Source organism: Drosophila yakuba, chromosome X (assembly GCF_016746365.2).
Source record: "Drosophila yakuba strain Tai18E2 chromosome X, Prin_Dyak_Tai18E2_2.1, whole genome shotgun sequence".
NCBI classification, from domain to species: Eukaryota; Metazoa; Arthropoda; class Insecta; order Diptera; family Drosophilidae; genus Drosophila; species Drosophila yakuba.
The window spans coordinates 6,321,889-6,341,312 of NC_052526.2; the positions used below are offsets into that span (position 1 = coordinate 6,321,889).

At 52.5% G+C, this 19,424-nt stretch overlaps 3 protein-coding genes and 1 long non-coding RNA gene across 5 annotated transcripts; 2 read left to right on the forward strand and 2 right to left on the reverse strand.

Annotated features, from left to right (window-relative positions):
- Positions 1–17: 17 nt before the first annotated feature.
- Positions 18–4,197, forward strand: LOC6524426 (probable ATP-dependent RNA helicase kurz). The gene is made up of 5 exons (XM_002100248.4): positions 18–213; positions 282–473; positions 535–3,539; positions 3,600–3,802; positions 3,869–4,197. Exons 1-5 carry the CDS (start codon positions 139–141, stop codon positions 3,964–3,966), a joined length of 3,573 nt encoding a protein of 1,190 aa, XP_002100284.1. The 5' UTR covers positions 18–138; the 3' UTR covers positions 3,967–4,197.
- Positions 4,152–16,854, reverse strand: LOC6524427 (protein pecanex). Its single transcript, XM_002100249.4, has 10 exons — positions 16,244–16,854; positions 15,878–16,187; positions 14,873–15,823; positions 11,751–14,780; positions 10,235–11,692; positions 9,986–10,146; positions 9,524–9,923; positions 9,115–9,461; positions 6,617–9,058; positions 4,152–6,556 (listed from the first exon to the last, which is right to left on the reverse strand). The coding sequence occupies exons 1-10, from the start codon at positions 16,394–16,396 to the stop codon at positions 5,528–5,530; spliced, it is 10,281 nt and encodes a 3,426-aa protein (XP_002100285.3). The 5' UTR covers positions 16,397–16,854; the 3' UTR covers positions 4,152–5,527.
- Positions 16,685–18,297, reverse strand: LOC6524428 (histidine-rich glycoprotein). The gene is made up of 3 exons (XM_039377611.1): positions 18,158–18,297; positions 18,017–18,084; positions 16,685–17,847 (listed from the first exon to the last, which is right to left on the reverse strand). Exons 1-3 carry the CDS (start codon positions 18,173–18,175, stop codon positions 17,451–17,453), a joined length of 483 nt encoding a protein of 160 aa, XP_039233545.1. The 5' UTR covers positions 18,176–18,297; the 3' UTR covers positions 16,685–17,450.
- On the forward strand, positions 17,340–19,227 carry LOC120322396. Of its 2 annotated transcripts, none has more exons than XR_005562194.1 (3): positions 17,340–17,417; positions 18,274–18,635; positions 18,715–19,227. It is a non-coding gene; the product is annotated as an uncharacterized LOC120322396 (long non-coding RNA). The 2 variants fall into 2 exon arrangements; XR_005562195.1 differs by having other exon boundaries at positions 18,988–19,227.
- Positions 19,228–19,424: the final 197 nt, after the last annotated feature.

Sequence of the window (19,424 nt, forward strand, 5' to 3'; positions counted from 1 at the left end):
AGTAGTAATGTAGTAATCGCCTGCACTGTTATCGATAAGCGTACTCTGCACGTGTGATTTAAACCAATGTTTATATTATTGGGTTCAGTTAATACAATTACTTTATTTTATTAACACATTTGGTAAAGTAAAGTAGCCATGGGCAAGAAGGTGCACAATGCCAAAGCGCGGCAGAATCCGCAAACAATTGTGGACAACTCGGCCGTGAAGAAGGTGGGTATCCGTAGGACAAAACCGTTTGGATCCGCTTTCTTACCCTTTCCAAATCCAATACTCTACAGATTCAGATCGATGTGGATGCTGTTGCCGGCGGCAGTCAGGTGGGCTACGATGAGGCCAACGCTCTGGTGCTGCCCTCCGAGAAGCGGGCCACCAAGATCAAGGTGGACAAGGTGCAGCACGTGAAGATCCTTTCCAAAAAGCAGCGCAAGCACCTTCAGGCGATTGTGGACAAGAAGAAAAAGAAAGAGGGTGTATGTTTTTATTCGGTTTTAATATAAAACTGTGAATTAATTGTAATCTTGGCATATTTAGCGCGCCCAGCTGTTGGGTGACCTGGCTGCTGTTCAAATTCCGGAGGCGGAGCTGCAGCAGTACACTTCCATTAGCCAAGTGCAAACCGTGGGATTGAAGCGTCTACCCACTCTGGACGAGTATCTCGCCAAGAAGAAAGAAAGGCAGGCTCAAGTCCTAGCTGAAAAAAGCTCGGCTTCGGGTCACCGTGTGAATGCCATCAAGGGCTCCAAGCGCAAGCTTCTCGTCGAAGAGGAGGAGGAAATGGAGGCCAAGCGAAAGAATCCGAATGTAATTAGCTTGGAGGAAGATGACTTAGATTCAGCCTCCTCTGATGAGGACGATGAGACGTCTCCAGCTGAATCTGCTCCCATTGCCATAGCCACTCCAGTGTCAACAGCTCCACCGCCAATCACTGTTAAACCACCCATTAAAACGCCGAAGGCGGAGCCTACTCTACCTGCCTGTATCCACCAGACTGTCTATGTGCCCGTACATCGGACAACAGAAGTTCAAGATGCCCGTCTTAGACTGCCCATCCTCGCGGAGGAGCAGCAGGTGATGGAGACCATCAACGAGAACCCCATTGTGATCGTGGCTGGTGAGACAGGCTCCGGAAAGACTACTCAGCTACCGCAGTTCCTGTATGAAGCGGGCTACGCACAGCACAAGATGATCGGAGTGACGGAGCCGCGGCGAGTGGCTGCCATTGCCATGTCCAAGCGGGTGGCCCACGAGATGAACCTGCCGGAAAGCGAGGTGTCCTACCTCATTCGCTTTGAGGGAAACGTAACACCTGCGACGCGCATCAAATTCATGACCGATGGTGTGTTGCTTAAGGAGATCGAAACGGACTTCCTGCTCAGTAAGTACTCGGTGATCATCCTGGACGAGGCGCACGAGCGCAGCGTGTACACAGACATCTTAGTGGGTCTTCTGTCGAGAATAGTGCCCTTGCGTCACAAACGTGGGCAGCCGCTGAAGCTGATCATCATGTCCGCCACTTTGCGGGTATCCGATTTTACAGAGAATACACGTTTGTTTAAGATCCCACCACCGTTGCTCAAAGTGGAGGCTCGACAGTTTCCTGTGACCATTCACTTCCAGAAGCGCACACCAGATGACTATGTGGCGGAGGCCTACCGCAAGACCTTAAAGATCCATAATAAGCTTCCGGAAGGCGGCATACTAATTTTTGTGACGGGACAGCAGGAGGTCAACCAACTGGTGCGCAAGTTGCGACGCACGTTTCCGTATCAACCGCCAACCAAGGATGTGGCGAAAAATGGTAAGGAATCGGAGGACAAAAAGGAGGAAACAAAGGAAGATGCGGATTCGACTGTGGAGGATCCTAAGGAACTGGAGTTTGACATGAAGCGAGTTATACGTAATATTCGCAAATCTAAGAAAAAGTTCTTGGCGCAGATCGCTTTACCCAAGATCAACCTGGACGACTACAAGCTCCCCGGTGATGATACGGAGGCAGACATGCACGAGCAGCCGGATGAGGATGAGGACCAGGAGGGACTGGAAGAGGAAAACGACGATGAACTAGGCTTGGAGGGGGAGTCGGGTATGGAATCAGGTAAAAGGCAACCCCTTTGGGTCCTGCCACTCTACTCGCTCCTCTCCTCGGAGAAGCAAAACCGCATCTTCCAGCCCGTTCCCGATGGATGCCGGCTATGCGTGGTCAGCACCAATGTGGCAGAGACATCCCTCACCATCCCGCACATCAAGTATGTTGTGGACTGCGGTCGCCAGAAGACTCGTCTCTACGACAAACTGACGGGTGTGAGTGCCTTCGTGGTAACCTACACGTCTAAGGCTTCGGCTGACCAGCGTGCTGGACGAGCGGGTCGCATCAGCGCCGGCCATTGCTACCGCCTCTACTCGAGTGCCGTGTACAACGACTGTTTCGAGGACTTCTCCCAGCCGGATATCCAGAAAAAACCAGTGGAGGACTTGATGCTGCAGATGCGCTGCATGGGCATCGATCGCGTGGTGCACTTTCCATTTCCCTCACCACCGGATCAGGTGCAGCTGCAAGCCGCCGAGCGGCGATTGATCGTGCTAGGTGCCCTGGAGGCCGCCAACACGGAGAAGACAGATTTGCCACCAGCCGTTACCCGGTTGGGTCAGGTTATCTCCCGCTTTCCAGTGGCGCCGCGCTTTGGAAAAATGCTGGCTCTGTCCCACCAGCAGGACCTGCTGCCCTACACCGTCTGCCTGGTGGCCGCACTTTCAGTCCAGGAGGTGCTTATCGAAACGGGGGTGCAAAGGGACGAGGATGTGGCGCCCGGCGCGAATAAGTTTCACCGCAAACGGCAGAGCTGGGCGGCCAGCGGCAACTATCAGTTGCTTGGGGATCCCATGGTCCTATTACGTGCTGTGGGAGCTGCTGAGTACGCCGGATCGCAGGGCCGCTTGTCGGAGTTTTGTGCTACGAATGGATTGCGACAGAAGGCGATGAGCGAGGTGCGAAAATTGCGGGTCCAGCTGACCAACGAGATCAACCTGAATGTGAGTGACGTTGAGCTGGGTGTTGATCCCGAACTTAAGCCTCCCACAGATGCCCAGGCCCGGTTCCTGCGTCAGATTCTGTTGGCCGGCATGGGCGACCGGGTGGCCAGAAAGGTACCTCTGGCAGATATCGCCGACAAGGAGGAGCGGCGGCGATTGAAGTACGCGTACCATTGTGCCGACATGGAGGAGCCAGCTTTTCTGCACGTCTCCTCCGTGCTGCGTCAAAAAACACCCGAGTGGGTAATCTATCAGGAGGCATACGAGCTGCAGAATGGCGACTCTACCAAAATGTTCATCCGCGGCATCACCGCCATTGAGCCGGAGTGGCTTCTATTATATGTTCCCTTGCTGTGCAACATACGCGAGGTGCGCGAGGATCCTGCTCCCAGATTCGAGAAATCGTCTGGCAAGATCTACTGTCATGTGGATGCCACGTTTGGCAAGTCAGGCTGGGATTTGCCCCTCGGGGAAGTGGAGATGCCGCTCAGCGAAAAGGCCTGTTGGTAAGTATCTCAAAAGATTGTTGATTTAACCCAGGGCTCATGCCAATTTTGTGGTTTCAGTTACTTCGGCATGTTCCTGCTAGAGGGCGAAGTTTGCTCGAGGTTAGCCGACTTCCGGAGCAAACTAAAGTCCACACCCGCCTCCGTTATCAAGAGCTGGTCCAGCATGAACGACAAGGTGTTGCGCTTCAAGCGCGCTCTCATTACCAAGCAGATTCACAGCCGCCAGGCGCTGCTCGACCAGTGGATCAGCGATCCTCACTGTAAGTTTACCCCAGTCTCCCGAATCCTTTCCTCATTGCTTATCTGCCGTTTTACCATTTCCTTAGTCCTTTTGGAGGAGTACCAGAACCTGCTCTACGACGTGGCGCTGAGTGAACTGACGCCTTTATGGCCACCGGTGGATAAGGAAGAACCACGAAGCTAGTTAAAATGAAAAAGCTAGTTAGATGGGGGTTTATTTTTTTGTATAACAAGTTTCATTTATTATTTATTTAATTGATATATATTTATATAATTTTTATGTATAATATAAATATGAAATTTGTTTTAAATGGAACTAAAAAAATGGAGTGGAGTGAGGGGGAATAAAAATATTTTGTTGTTAACAGCTAAGTTTCGATAAATGTTTAATACAATCCATATATGTACATAGAAATAATCAATATTCATTGTATTTTGTTTTGTTTGTTGTTGTTGTCTGTTGGTTTTGTCTCTTGGTAATTAATCGTAAGAAAATTTGTCTGCTGTTGGTGAGAAATTAGCATTTACACTTGTGTTAATGAGAGATTTGGCTAATTGGGCTTGTGGCTATAAAGTGTGTGTATATGCCTTGGTATACACATATACCATATATACTCATCGAACGAACGGAACGGAACGATCGGATTCGGATAGGCCGACAACTGTAGCTTTGTTCGCTTAGCTTCGCTCTTCCCTATATGTACATGTAAATCGCTAGTTGGGATTGGGATTAGGACTTCGCTTGCTGCAGCTCCTCCTCCCCAGGCAATTGGCTGGGACTTCTCAAATGTCATCCACCATACGTCTACATACGTCTACAAATGTGTGTAGAAAAAATCAGTCTAATATTTTAAGGCAACGTGAGAGCTTTACATGTCGTCAATCCTTTTGATCCTCGTCCACATCCTCATCCTCATCCTCATCCTTATCCTCATCTTAATCATCTAGGAATTGTGTGTAATATCTTAGTTTTGTAACTTGAATCCTGTCCGAAGTTCGCTTATCGCTGATCGCTTAGGCTAATGTTATGCGGGCTTTTGTATCGTTTGTGTACTCTTTAACAATCAAATTTGGTATGTTTTGTGTCTGTGTGGGGTTCATTAACTTTAACTTTAAACTAATTTCCGTTAAATATACATTTATAAATTCTTTAGGTTTGCTTAATATTTCTGTATTGGCTAGCGAGAGGAGAAAGAACAAAATAGGTAATGTTTGAGAAGCATTTGGTTTTCCGTTTCCGTATTATACAATTCGCAAGTTACAACAATTAGTTAGATATATATATCTTATGATCTCCTGTCCAATATCCTGCTCTCGATTTGCGCTCTTTTTTCCTATATACCGAGTATAACCTATAACTTTGTATTAATACTAAAAATTGAATTCGTGGTTTTTTGTTTGTTTTTGTCTGAATTATTGTAGTTTGCTCCTAATTCCTATGCATACACTAAACGCAGTCGTTTTATAAACATTACTTTGATTTCTTGGAAGTGTTCTCATTTGTTGTTTGTTTGTTTGTTTTTCTGGCCAGGAACGGTGCTCGGATATGGGCCACACCCATGGGAAAGGCGTACAATGCGGAAGCCCGAGGCAAGGATGTCTCCTCGCTGCGATTTTAATCTCCATATTTCTGCTCTTTGCTGATATGTATTACAAGTTTGTGTCCATGTTCGCCTGGGTGTCAGTCCCTGCCTTTACGGTGTTTGCTTGGCAAACAAATGCAAATCCTGTTTGATGTGATCCTGTTAGACCGTTGTCCCCGTCTCGCTTTCGCCATTCTCGTCGCTTGGTGACTCCTCGGAGGCCAGTTCGGGCGTCTCCTCCTCCGGATCGACTGCGTCCTCTTCCTGGCACAATGAAGGGGAACTTGGGGATTTGGCACTGGAAGTGGAGCTGGTCTCAGCAGGGACGCGACTAGACGGAGGTGTTGGCGGAGCTGGCTGCTCCTCGGGCATCGAAATGGTAACTTCTTCCAGCGGCGCCTGCTCCTCGAGATACACTACTGCTCTACTACTCTCCTCCTGCTCTGGCTCAATATCCATTTCTCTTGCCCCCTCTTCACCTTCGTTGGCAGTGACTGTGGCTGTGTCCGTTTCATTCGTCTTCTCAGTCGGCGCATCTTCCTGCTGCTGCTGCTGCTGCTGCTGAACGGCATCATCCAGTTTTTGAAGCAGCTCCGGGGACAACTCACCCATATCGTAGAGTCGCCTCTTGTTATTGTCCAAAATGATTTCCTTCCACATGCTCACCAGCCTGGTGAAGTTCGTCAAGTCGCCATGTCCGTCCTGTGGTAATGGAATGGAGCGCGTGGACGACGTATCCTCGTCCTCGGAGCTGCTGCTGCTTACCGCTCGGATCATCGCCTTGTGTGATTTAGATGCATCGCTGGTAGTGGCCGTGGAGGACTCGCCGCCTCCAATGATTGGAGCAAGGCTAGCCAGCTTTGGCGGAATGATGTACTCGTGGAAATCGCGCTGGATGGAGCTACGTCGCGAATTGGCCATCTCCTCGGTGCTGCCCATGATCTGGTTGTATTCCCTTAGACCCAGCTCCTCTACCGGCACATAGTGGTCACCGATCTCCACGAGGTATACATAGCGGTTGACATGTGAACGAAAGCGAATGTCCTTATGGTTGGGCGTCCAGCAGTGGACCACATGGCCCACCATGCCGGCACTCGGCTCCCAGTCCTTCCAGGACAGCCTGCCACCGTTGTTGCGCATACGCTCGGTTGGCCACACAACAGCATCGATAATGTCCAGGCAGTCGCAAATCTGTCCAAGGATTTAGGTTTATTACTCTGATTGAAAGGGTTCATTATTATTTTTACTCACCCCGCTGTCATCGACAATTATAACCTTCTTGAAGATCTCAATGCGCGGCTTCCTGATAACTCCACCTCCCCCAGTTCCAGCAAGTGTTCCCGAGCCTGCGGGCTTTCCATCTCCCGCCGAATTACTACTTCCTGTTTCAACGGCGGTGAGGCAAATGGGTCCCTTGGTTTTCCGTGGATAATCTCCTGGTGTGGTGATAATGTTGCCAAGGCCCACGCCCACTCCAAGACCCAGGCTGCCCGAAGAAGAGGAGAGCTTTGTGCTGCGCGGACTTGGTTCGTGTTCAACTTGGGTTTGAGGCACGGTAATATCCTTTCCTGGCTCAACGCCGGCTGCGCCGCTCGCGATGGGCAAAGTTGCTCTGCGTTCGTGATCTCTACCTCGACTACTGCCGACTTCAGGTCTTCGACTGCGCACGCCGCCACTACTCGTTGCTCTCGTGGCCCCACTGGCTCCTGCTCCAACAACTCCAGATCCAGAAGTTTCCTGATCCCGTTCTCTGTTCAGCAGGCCGGCAATAAGTGTTGTGGAGGTGGGTTTCACAGGCATCACTGCCAGACCGCCACGCACCACCGCCAAACTGTCGCTCACATAGCTACCTCCCAGATTGGCGGGAATGGGTCCTCCGGGAACATTTCCCGGACGCACGCTGTAGTAACTATTAACCGTAAGGGTGTTGTAGAGAGGTGCGGAAATGAAAACGGGAGCCAGATCGCCGGACTCGCCTCCCGTGCTGCCAGCGGTGCCGGGCGGTGCTACTCCCAAACCAGATCCTGTCGAGGCACCCACTCCCGTGGCCGTGGATGCGGCTCCAACGACGCTGCCACCGCTGCCAAAGTTACAGGCACCCAGTTGGACGGGTCCCGATCCCGGATGCGGTTCTAGAGCAGATCCCGAACTGCATCCCTGGCGACAGCGCTCGCGTATGCGGTGCCACCATCCCAGCACTGTATGCCGAATGGTGTCCAGTGTGATGGCGCCGCCAATCACTTCGCACAGTTGGGCATTTGTATCCGCATATGATGTTGTGAGCGGAGACACGTAGATGGGATACCCAATAGGCTGATCGCAGCTGGAGTTGATGATGTTGCGCAGCGCCTGCTTGGCATTCTGGATGCTTCCGCGCTCTGGATTTCGATTCCTCAGGTAGATCAGCTCCTGCTGCTGTCCTGCCCACAAGCCACGGACGCACTCTCTGTTAAGCTTGATTACCCTGAAGCTTAGACACCTCTTTGTCAGCCGGATAATGCGGTACTCATCCGAGCCATCCTCCATTACGTGCCTTAAGGCAAGAAGATTGGGTGCTCCTCGTAGAACGGCACTTCGCCAAACGGGATCGGCCTCATGCGAAATCACCAACTCGTTGGAACAGTTGTCAATGGCATCGTACAGGGCGTGAGGATCCAGGAACTCATCGGGATTGGTGATGTGGTCCTGCTGCAGCTTAAGGGCCATCTTGACCGCCGGCGCCACAACGGAATGAAGCAGTTCCATGTCCGCAAAGACCCATTCGTCGCGCGGCGATGTGATCCGGAAATCTCCCTTGAACAGAGCGTGTAAACCGTGCAGAAAGAACTCCACACCGGTCAACGAGCTGTGCGAGGCAGTGGCCAGTGATCGCCTGGCCAGGAGGCCCAAGGCCAGGCACAGGGACACGAGCGGTGCATCTTTGCCCACGCTGGCTAGTTTCAGACGAAGTGCCGGCTTTTCCTGACTTTCTTTCCGGCTAGTTGGAGCGCCGGCTCCTGCTGCTGTGGTGGTGCTACTCTTGGCGAGCTTCACGAAAACATTTTGATCCATATACGCTACGTAGCCACCCAGTCCGGGAGCACTCTCCGATGTTTGCCGGGATATATTGGCAAAGCTATGTGAGCCGCTCAGCTGCGGATCTCCACCTCCACTGGTCACTCCTCCTGTGCCAGGAGCAGTGCCCCCTCCGACAACAACACCTCCTCCGCCGCCGCCTCCGCTGGTTTCCTGGGCAACACTCTTTTGTGGACGGCGCAGCTGCTGCTGTGACTGTGACTTCGACTGACCTGAAGCCGGACCAGCCGGTCCGCCGTGCGCCGAGAGATTGGGAGTGCTCTTCGAATCGTTGTGAGCGGGAGTAACCGGCGGTGGCGGTGCAACAGACGCTGTTGCTGGAGCGGACGATCCTCCGCCAGCAGCTGCTGGTGCGTGGGCTGGTGGGGCGCCGCCAACTGAGGTAGCATCCCGGCGCATATCCACACAGTAATTGATCCATTTGAGGTAAACGTAGCAAAAACTGGAACGCGTGATGCCCACTGCCCGAAAATCAAAGTCCTCGTCCAAATTGAAATTGAAAATGGGATCTAGATCAACGAACTGTCGACTTAGCGTATGCTGGAGGGCATCCTGTATGGGACCAGAGGCAAGCCACTGCTCAAGCTTGGGATTCTTTACAACATAGTAGATGATGCTCTATAAAAAAGTGTTTGATTAGCAGAAGTTATTACGCGCAAAGCCAGGGGGCTCACCTTAATGTAGTAGGTTATGAGCACCTTTCTGTACTCAAACACCTGAAGCGTGGCGCTGGCCAAATTGTCTGATATGGAGTAGCCCTCGATGACATACTGGGCTGCGACCACCTGCCAAGCCAGCCAGCGGGTGGAGAACATGGCGTTGGCGCTGAGCAGTCGGGGCAGGTGGCCTGGATCGCAGCAGCAGCATCCGTCGTTGTCCTCTACATCCTCAGTGATGGCCTCCACCTCGCGTTGCTGGCAATAGGTGCCGCGGAACTCCAAGCCGCGCATCTGAAATGTGCACAATCCATTGCCTAGCTCAATGATGTGAACCAAACAGTTGAGGTCGTCCGAGGCAAGAACTGCAAGGATGGAACGGGTTCTTAAGCATATTTGCATTAAAAGTATAAAGCTATGTTGTTACCAAAGCAATCTCCTTGGTTGACATTTCCCCAGCGACCCATCAGCAGATCGCCGCACAGAGAGTGCTGCAGAGAGCGGGTTAAGTGCTCGTAGAAGATGCTGTTCAGGTTGTTATCATCCGCACCCAAATCGCGCTCCAGCTGGGAGCTGAGCCGCGTATTTGAGTGGTCTATGCGGCGCGTGTTATAGTCCCGCTCCCAGAACTTAATTGGTCGCACATACGACGTGAGGAAGATGGCGCTGCCCAAAAACGGATTTAGCGGAGTGGAGAGCACTGCGGAGATGCCCGCCTGCAGGAACAGCATTGCCGAGTGCGGTACACTGAATGGCTGGGCGAAGGCGTGGAAGGCGGATCCCCAAGTAATTTGCCATGGTGCGATGTACGTCACAATAAATTGCAGCTAAAGAAGGATATTAGTTTGCATTAGCATGGGATATTATGATATACTATATATATTATCACCTTAAGCAGAAAGTCACAGCACTTGCGAAAGGCCAGCGATACAAAGAAATAGTCAATGATGAAGGTCTCTGTGGCCATGGCAAAGTCGATGCGGAATAACAAAACCGTAAATATTATGATCAGGTACTGGTTGGTCGGATCCGAGTAAGCGTTCCTTACAACTGATAAGTAGATAGAGATAGAGATTGATTGGGATTAGCGTTAAAGTGAAAGAGATGGAAGATCCGCCCATAGGATCGGATGACTCACACTTTAGGGCGCAGATCGCCACGATGAGGGTGCCCCAGGGCAATCCAAACTTGGCCACAATCAACTGCGAGTCCGCCGTTAGAGAGGAAATGGCCAGCAAGGGAAAGAGCACGTTCCGCTCCAGGACACTGAGGTAAATGTAGAGCTTTTCGAACCACATGATCTTGGGGGCGTTGAGCACCTCAAACTGGCCGAACTCGCGCTGCCGCAGCAGCGGACGGGCGAAACAAAGCCAGGGCATGTGTTTCCTCATCTGCGGCACGATGTAGTGCAGCAGAAGTCCAAGTACGCCGATGAACGAGTAGAGAACCACGTTGAGATCCGGCTGCAGGGCGGTGAACACGGTGCTGGAGTGCAAGCCCAGTACACTGACCGCCAGCAGGGTCATCACCACCAAATCGTTCTTCAGTCGAGTGGTCACTGTAGCCTGCAGCTTTCGCGGCAGTGGATCGGGAAGGTCGTTGCCAGTGCCATTGTCGTTGGCATTTCCGTTAACGCCGCCACCACTGCTATTTTCACTGGCTTCGGTAGTTCCAGTTCCCGTTCCCGTTCCCGTTCCCAGAATCCCCTGGTTTTGTTTTTCGTCAGCGGGCGCTTCAACTTCGGCGTCGGGATCTGCCTCCAGGCAAGCGGGTGTGGCATCAGTGGTGGCTGTGCCCGCTCCCGCTGTCAACGTGGACATGTCTCCGGGGTTCGTGGCAGATGAGCTGGAGATCTTGTCCTCGGACTCATCAATTTTGGCGGCTTGGTCGTAGTTATCTACTAATTCGTTCTTGCTCCCCACCTCGCTAGTCAGTGTATCTCTACGTTCATCCTCACCGTCCACCGTATCCCCGGGCACTCCGCCAGCTTCCACCGCTGGTTCTCCCGTTCCAATGGAGGTACACGAACTGGAGGCTGTCATGGCTCTCTTGCTACTGCTGATGGTCTTGGCCAGGGTTTGCTGACTGCTGCCCAAGGACGAAGTTTTTGATTTGCTGTGCTTTTGTTGCAGAGGAAGATCTTGATCTGTCTCCAGTTGATCATCCGCTCCCTGCTCTTTTTCCTGATGTTCTTCGTTGACGGTTAGTTTTTCCAGCGAGCTCAGCTCGATCTGCTCAGGCTCTGGTTTTAAATCGGTTTGCCTGTGCTGCTTCGGAGTGCTGGTGGTCAATTGAAGGGCAGTGTTATTGGCAGTCCCTGATGCGGTAACTGCTTCGGCAGCTACATGTTGCATCTGGCTGAGATCCTCATCTTCGTCGTCACGATACGTGCTCACAATGCATGTCTTGATCAGCCGCCACAGATGGCTGAAGTCGCTGGCACATCGAGACAAATGGTAGCCCAGTGGCACCAGCATGGCGCAGAAGATGGAGAAGAGTATGTACTGTGTCCCGCGCTGCTCGTCCAACGCTCCGTACAGAGGTCCGTAAAGCAGCATTACAGCCAGCACCGACCGGACAACGCACAAAAAGGAACCTGTAAAGTATTTGGAATTAGTCCCAAGATGCAAAATAGTGATTCAAATGGATCTCACCTAGCAGACTGCTAGCAGCATTTCCGCCAAAGACATGCATGTCGATCTGCTCGAGCAGGTACATAAGGAACGTGTTTATCTGGGGACACAGTCCCACCGAGAATATGATGGGAAAGCACAGCAGCAAGATGTAGAGCGCCTGTAGCAGGAGGGCAACCACGTCGGCGGGCGAGTAGCGCATGCCAAAGAATACCACTGGGTCCGGCGTACGTTCCCCGTAGTCCGTATCCAGGCGCTTCAGTAGCAACAGCATGCCCCCGGCTATGCAAAAGTATATAGCGCGCGAGTAGGCCACCGTCTTGTTGAATCCGTGCACTGGCGAGGCTGCGTCCGGTTGAACACTCTTTACTAGCGAGTACTGAGCTCCCGCGATCACTGCGCAGAAGAGCAGGGCACACAGATCCTTGTAGTGATCGTGCTGCAAGATCGCCGCACCTAAACAGGCTACCAGGGTGCACAGCAGACTGGCCAGAAGAACGTGCATCCAGTGGAGATCGCGGTCGAACAGGGCAAGAAGCTCAAGCCGGTCCATGGCGATCTTGAACTCGTGCTCCTGGCCGCACCACTTAAAGCGGTACTTGTAAAAGCTCTTGGGAGCCGCTGGCTTTTCTGCAGCGGATAGAAGGCACGCAGGTCTCCAGTAGTCGCAGTAGGGTGCAAAATGCCCGTCCACATTCAGCATGGGCTGGCTCATCTGACTGAGCTGACTGATTTGGCTGATCTGGTTGCTGGGGTGGTTCGCCAGTCCGAGGGCGCTTAGAACTCCTCCCCCGCCACTCGATGCTCCTCCTCCTCCTGCGCCGGAGGCGGAGACGGAGGCAGCCTCACTAGCATTGGCCGCCACAGCTGCTGCCGCATCGCTAAGTTGCTGCAAAGCGTCCAATTGGCTGCGGGCCACCTGGCGCTCGTTTCGCATCACATTGATCAATCCCTGGACCGAGAACGGAGCGCTCGATGGATGGCGGGAGCTGGAGCTTCCGCGCATTAGCATGCCCACCTGCTGCTGCGTCATTTGCTGAGTTGCGAGTGTGTTTCCGCGGACACCCGAGTTGGCCTCCGCCGCCGCAGCCAGCTGCTCGCACATCAATTTGGCATCCAGGCGCAACTTGTCCCTAGCCAACGCCCGCTCAATGGTGGTCATGTATTCCACGCTGGAACCGGATGTGGGATGGGTACCCTGAAGCGCTTGAATGGCATCCTGGTAGAACTGGAAGTGTGCGTTGGACATGTTTGGCGGTACCAGGCTGCTGCTTGCCGGGATCGGAGTGCCGTCCGCCGAGGTGCCGGTGATGGGTCGGCCCCGGTCGTCCACAGCTCCGCCGTGCATCAGCCAGAGCATCTTGTGAATGTCAGCCGCCAGACTATCGGTCAAGCTGATGCTGTGCGTGGAGTTTGAGGAGGAGGAATTTCGCGAAGCCAGCTTGGTCTGTTTGACTAGGGCAAACTCGTTACCAGCCTCGGCCGCATCCGCTGGGGAGCCTCCTCTGCGTCTTCTCCTCAATTCATCCACTTCTCGGTACTTTACCACTTTTGGAATGGCTCCCAGGCTTTTGGCAGCCATCTTTGAGGTGCATGGTTGCTCCTCGTCCAGTTGACATCTTTGCGGGAGCTGATGCGGATGCTGCTGCAGCTCCGACTCTATGCCCGCCAGCAGTTGGTCCTTGGAGCTGGCGCTCACTTGCTCGCAATCACTGGAAGGGCAGCCAGAGTCCGCCTCGCTGCGTATGGGAACAGGAGCAATAGGGGCTGGGATTACCACCCCGGATTGGTGTGATATCTCCTGGCGGAGTTGCTTGTCAGCTTGAATCTCTCGCAGTGTTGCCGGATGGCGATTGCGATCGTTGAGCAATGGAGATCTCGATCCCGTGTTGTTATCCTCCGTTTCCTCGTCTTCGTCATCATTTCCGGCACTTACCCCTACTGCCACGGATCCTCCCGACGACCCGGCGGCCTCCACTGGTGCTGCTTTATGATGGTGGTGCAGATGTGAGTGGTGATGGAGATCGTGGGTCTTTAGGACGTCGTCCAGCTGATTGTGCGTCTGCTGCAGCTCACTAAGAATGTGCTCTAGGTTGTCGTCGAAATCTTTAAACACATCTTCGTCAGCGCCGACGTCGTCTGCCAAGAAACCACCCACGTCCGATTCAACACTGTAGTGCGTTTGGCTGCAGCCTAAAGCACGCGTTCTTCTTCGGATCGGGACGTCGTCCACCTCGTCGTCATCGTCGGCGTTGCCTTGTCCTATTCCCAAGCAATCATCGCCGTGTTCTTCGAGAGTCGTCCTCTCGTCAGAGTGCTCCACTATGGGGTATACTGGAGGTTCAATCAATGCTGTTGTGGAACCGCAGGCGCTGGAGCTGCCGAAAAAGAGACTGCTGCAGGTGCTGCTGTTGCCAGGCCCGCCTCCTCCAGCAGAGGGAGTGGCGTCGCTATAGCCTTGCGTAGGATACAGGTTAAGGTGCTGGTTTCGCACCAAACTTTTGCTGGGAGGTGGCAGAGGATTCCGCATCTGTTGTTGACCCGAAATAGCCTCCACGCTGTTAGGATGCGGACTGAGATTGGACACAGAGGGCTGCGGGCAAAGGACCTCCAGGGCTGCGCTCTTAATGCGCCGCACTCCACCAGTTCCTCCGGCTCCCCCTGATGTTCCTGCTTCTCCAGACGGGCCCCTGGAACCTCCACCGCCCACCAGAGAAGATTTGTTGCCCTGGCTTGAGCCGTGCTTGTAGCTCGTAGCGTTGGAATGTCTGCGTCGCTTCATACCAGCAGTAGAGCCACCTCCACCTGGTGCTCCACTACCGCCTGTTACCGATCCTCCCGTTCCTGGCTGGGCGACTGCGGCCAGTTGAAGTGCAGACATTGTGCTGGTTGGATCCTTACGGATGATTGCACCGCCTAGGTGATGATGCAGGTGGTGGTGGTGGTGATGATGACGATGTTGGTTGCGGAAAGTTGGCTGGTGTGGCTGTTCAATGCCCAGATCAGATTTGGTGTAGCTATCATCCTCCAGGTACACATCCGGAAATGGATCTACATGGGCAACATATTACATATTAAAACTAACGTATTAAGGTTTCTAAGCGACAAATATTGATGATTTTGTTATTAGCCTATTAGCTTACCTAATATCCAGGACTGCAGTGCCCGGCTACAAGCATCCGCCACTCCGCCGCTGCCCGCATTCCTGGCCAGGCCCAGTTCCATGTCTTCCACATCGTTTGCTGCACCACCACCTCCTCCTCCGATCACTGCCAGTGCGCCGATGCTGCTGGCTGCACTGTGGTGCGGAAGTTGGAGAATGGGCTGGAAGAGTCCGCCACGACTCTGGTGCTTCTGCCGCTCATCATGCGTTTCCGAGCTCCTGTGACGCTGCAGACGCGAAGAACGTCCAGGATTAACAGATGAGTTCGAGACGGGGGCAATGACCACGACGGCAGTGGATGAAGAGGAAGCATCTCCTCCTCCTATTCCTGTCGATGGGGTGCTGGTTATAAAGTGCTGACGCGGATTGGTCTGACCGCGCGCCTTGTTCGTTGGCTGGGAGTGCAGGAACGAGGGTGCCGCTGTTGCTATCGTATCCGACTGATTGCGCATCAACTTGTTCTCCGCGCTGGAGCTTGCAGCGGCTGCCGCTGTGTCCAAGCTGCTCTGCCGTTCCAGACGTCGTCGATGGCGGCGACTAAACACCTCAGAACACTTGCGCGACAGATGTCCAGTGCGTACGTGCTGGGCTGGGGCTGTTCCCGCTCCTGCAGGTCCCAGCGTACCCACTGCGCCGCCTGATCTACTGTCGCCACCACTGCTTCCTCCATCTGCGCTACCCGCACTGCTTCCAGCCGCCTCGACAACCTCCGGATAGACGGTGAGGTACTTGTTAAACAAGTCTGCCTGAGCGGCGGCGCTGGTGGACGAGTTTCCGCCCGGTCCCGTGCTCCGTATGGACTTGCTAACGCTGGCGGAACCGGCCAGCGATTGTTGATCCTGCTGGCTACCGCCGGAGAGCATGGATGGGGCGTAGAACATCAGTTCAATAGACTCCGAGCTGTTCTTGCGATGCACATCGACCTTGAGATCTGCAAAGAAGAGTTCTTAGGCTATGGGACGAGGCCGCAAGAAGAACAACTCACCGATAATGCTGTTCACGTTGTCGATGGACATGATGCTGTTCTCCTCGCTTGCTTCATTGATGGCCTGCTCGACGGAAATGCGTGAGCCGCCCGGTCGGATGACCTTCATCTCGATGCCCCCCTCGTCGTCATGGCGCGGTTCCGTTTCTTTGGTGACCTTGAAGAACTGCCCCTTGAGGTTCACCTCGGACATGGTCTGCGCGCGGTCGTAGAGCCGGTGCAGCGCCAGATTGGCCAGCTTTACCATCAGAATGGTAAGGCTGGTTATCACGCAGTACAGGCACCATGTCAACCAAGTGCTCGGAAAGTACTGCAAGACGGGTCGTTAGAATGGACTACTAAGGACTGCACTCGGTCACTGCTTACCAGGTAGGCCACAAAGGGCGAGCAGAGCAGGTAGAGCCACAGGTAAAGGTGCACCACGTTGCAGAAGACACCCTGATGCGGATCGTAGAAGTAACCGCCGGTCAGCGAGGCCCACACGCCCTGGCGCAGAATCTCCAAGGTCTGTGAACCCATGGTGGCCTATGCTGCATCGCTTAGCCGCCGGATGGATGAGGATCCACGCTTTTGCTGCTCCAGCTTCCGGATTACTCACAGTAGGAGTTGCTGCTACTGCTGCTACTTCTGTCGCTGCTCTTCGTCCCTCTTCCGCTTCCGTTTGTTTAGTTGCTGATTAAGCCTGTCAAGCTGCAGGCGGGGGGCGTGGTCTGCGGGCGAGGCCTTGGGAGGCGGTGGCAGCGTGGGTGGTGCACGGGGGCTGAGGGGCAGGCGAAGGCAGAGTCGCTGGTTTTTTTGAGGGGAAAGCTGTGGGACAGGAGACAATGCTGCGGCTCCGCTGGAAACACTGCAACTCCGGACTGGCGTTACGCCGTACTGTCTTTTCCGGGGTCTCAATGATGCTGCGAAGGGATAAAACGAATATCGCTCGCAATCCTGCCGTAATTTTAATTTTTTTTCTTTTGTTTAGAGCCTGTCCTGTCATCGATTATTGGTCCAAACCTATCGGGCTCTATCGCACTTCGATATCACTGTGAGATATGGTAACACTGCGGTCTAGTATTTCAATTTTAAAAATATGTTTATTTCATAAACGTTATTAAGTAAATAACTAAAATAGTCATTAAATCGCCAACTTCTTAAGAGGCCTCACCTTGAATTTTAAGAGCGTTTAATTGAGTGTAATATAAACATTAATACTATTAATGTAACGTATTAATAATATTTGAATATTAAGTTATATTCTGAAACATGTTTGTTTTAACGGGAAAAACTACCAAGTCCCCTTTTATAACATTTCGTAGAGCCTAACTTATTGAATAATGGCAAAGCTAAACACCAAATATGAGTAACCTTGGCTTTAGATGCCCTTCACATTTACCTAAAACTAACTTCTTCCTCCGAATTAACTTTATTTCCCTTTACACTTAAACTAAGATTAGGCTACAAAAAAAAAACAAACAAAAAGGGTGCCCATGTATCTAGGGAATCACAAGGAGCCGGGTTGATTCGATCGATCGGTCCACGTCAACCACCTCCGGTAAGTCTGCGCCCCCACTTGGGCGCTGCATAGTCAGCGCTCCTCACTGCTGCTCCCGTCGCCGCCGATGAAGTCGTCCCGCAGTCCGCCTCTGTGCTCGTAGTTGTGGTGGTGGTGGATGTGCTCCTCTTCCTCCTCGAGTTCCGGAAGGACTGGAGGCGCTACCGGAGGCGGAAGTGGGTGGTGGTGTTCGTGATGATCATGGTGGTCGTGGTGATCGTGATGATCGTGCTTCTCGTGGTGGTGAATGTGCTCCTTGGTCTGGTGGATCTGGATGGGTCGATGGTCCTCGTGGATCACCTTCTTCTCCTCCTTCAGGACGAGCGGCTTGTGGTGGTGGTGCACGTGTTTAACCACAGTGTGTATGTGCTTTTCGATTTTCTTGTGAATGGGCACGTGGATCACGATTTTCTTTTTCTTCTGGTGGCCCCTGAAAAAGGATGGCAAATACCTGTTTAGCTCGCGATATATTAGTTTAAGTTTTCTATTATTTTAAGTTGTCAATTGTTCGTTAATGTAAGTCAAGGGCCTTATGCCACGATTTATCCACCATCTGGTTGCCCTCCGACGTCAAGGAACGTCCCCTTGATAATCCATACCCCGCATCCGTTTCCGGTACGCAGACGAGCAGCAACACCAGCGCCACCACAATTGAAAGCCTCAGCAGCTGCGAATAAAGGGAGCACGGATATCGGGTGTAATCCTCGTGTAGATGTATGTAATTCCGGGGTGCCACTCACCAAACTGCGGTTATCCATATCGCTAGTGGCTAGAGACCCAGGTGCTGAGGTGTTGAAGGCTCCGACGAAGCGGCTGCTTTGATTGCTGCCCCACTGCGACCATTTTATTTATACAGGCGCAGGCCCATGGAATGCGGTGGAAGACGAATACCCCGACGCCAGTTGGCGGCGCTTCCGTGACGCAGTCCACCAACCATATGGGCAGAGCCATGGGCTTCGCTTCGCTTTGCTTTGCTTCGCTTTGGTTTGCTTTGGTTTGATTTGGTGGAGCCACACTTGGTGGAGCCACAATTGGTGGAGCGCCTGCGCACGCGCCGCGAACAAACGGAGCTGGCTGCTCAGTGGAAAACCTGCAATTTCCATTCATTTCGGATGGCAGCATGGCAGCGATCATCGTGTCATGGCTCGTGGGTGGTTTTCGGCCGGGGGAGGACTACTACTCCCCACTGAGACGGAGGCTTTAAAATAAATCACGCGTGTAAGTATATAATCATCCATAACGCAAATGTTGCAGTATTATTTCATTTTTATTGTAAAAGTATTAATCTGTATTCCAGGCATTTGCATTGGCTACTAGTTTTTGCGTTTCTTGCAGTTAAATTTCGCCATTACTTATCCAATCTCGGATCTTCTGAAGCCACCTTTAATGACGGCCGAATTAACCGGATTAATGGAACCACTGACTTCAGATTTTCCCCAACTTGCAGGGCATGGGAGCTCGGTCCCCATTGATGGGTTTTACCATTGTTCATTTTCTTTGTTTTTCCGTTTTGCCGTTTTGTTTTGGCTGTGTGTGAACTTCTTCTAAAGCTTATGCCTTTTTTCAGCAGCTCACGCAGACGGAAGGCACGGAAAACTGCACTCAAAAGCTAGGAGCCCCACACCGAAGACCCAAACTCAGTCAACGGAAATAGCAGGAGTGCAGCGTGTGTTTAATACTCACAAAGATATGTTGCATGGTCGCCCAGCCCCTGGATTTATTCAGTCCCCCACCCGATTCCCCGGTTAACTTGAGTACATGGCACGTAACGCGAGAAATAGAGATATACGTTACAAATAGATCGCATGCACATGGCGCATATTTCTATTATGCAATCGTACAGGCGATTTGCCAGATTTGCGGGTGTTATTTAATTGCGAATCCCGAAACTTGTTCATTCATTTTTAAATGCGATCACTTATAGAATGTGGTGCCTATCGATATCGGTGGTGGCTGTCATCGGTTAGAGCACCAGCGGCAAGAAGAAGCAGTACTGAAGAAAGGGGG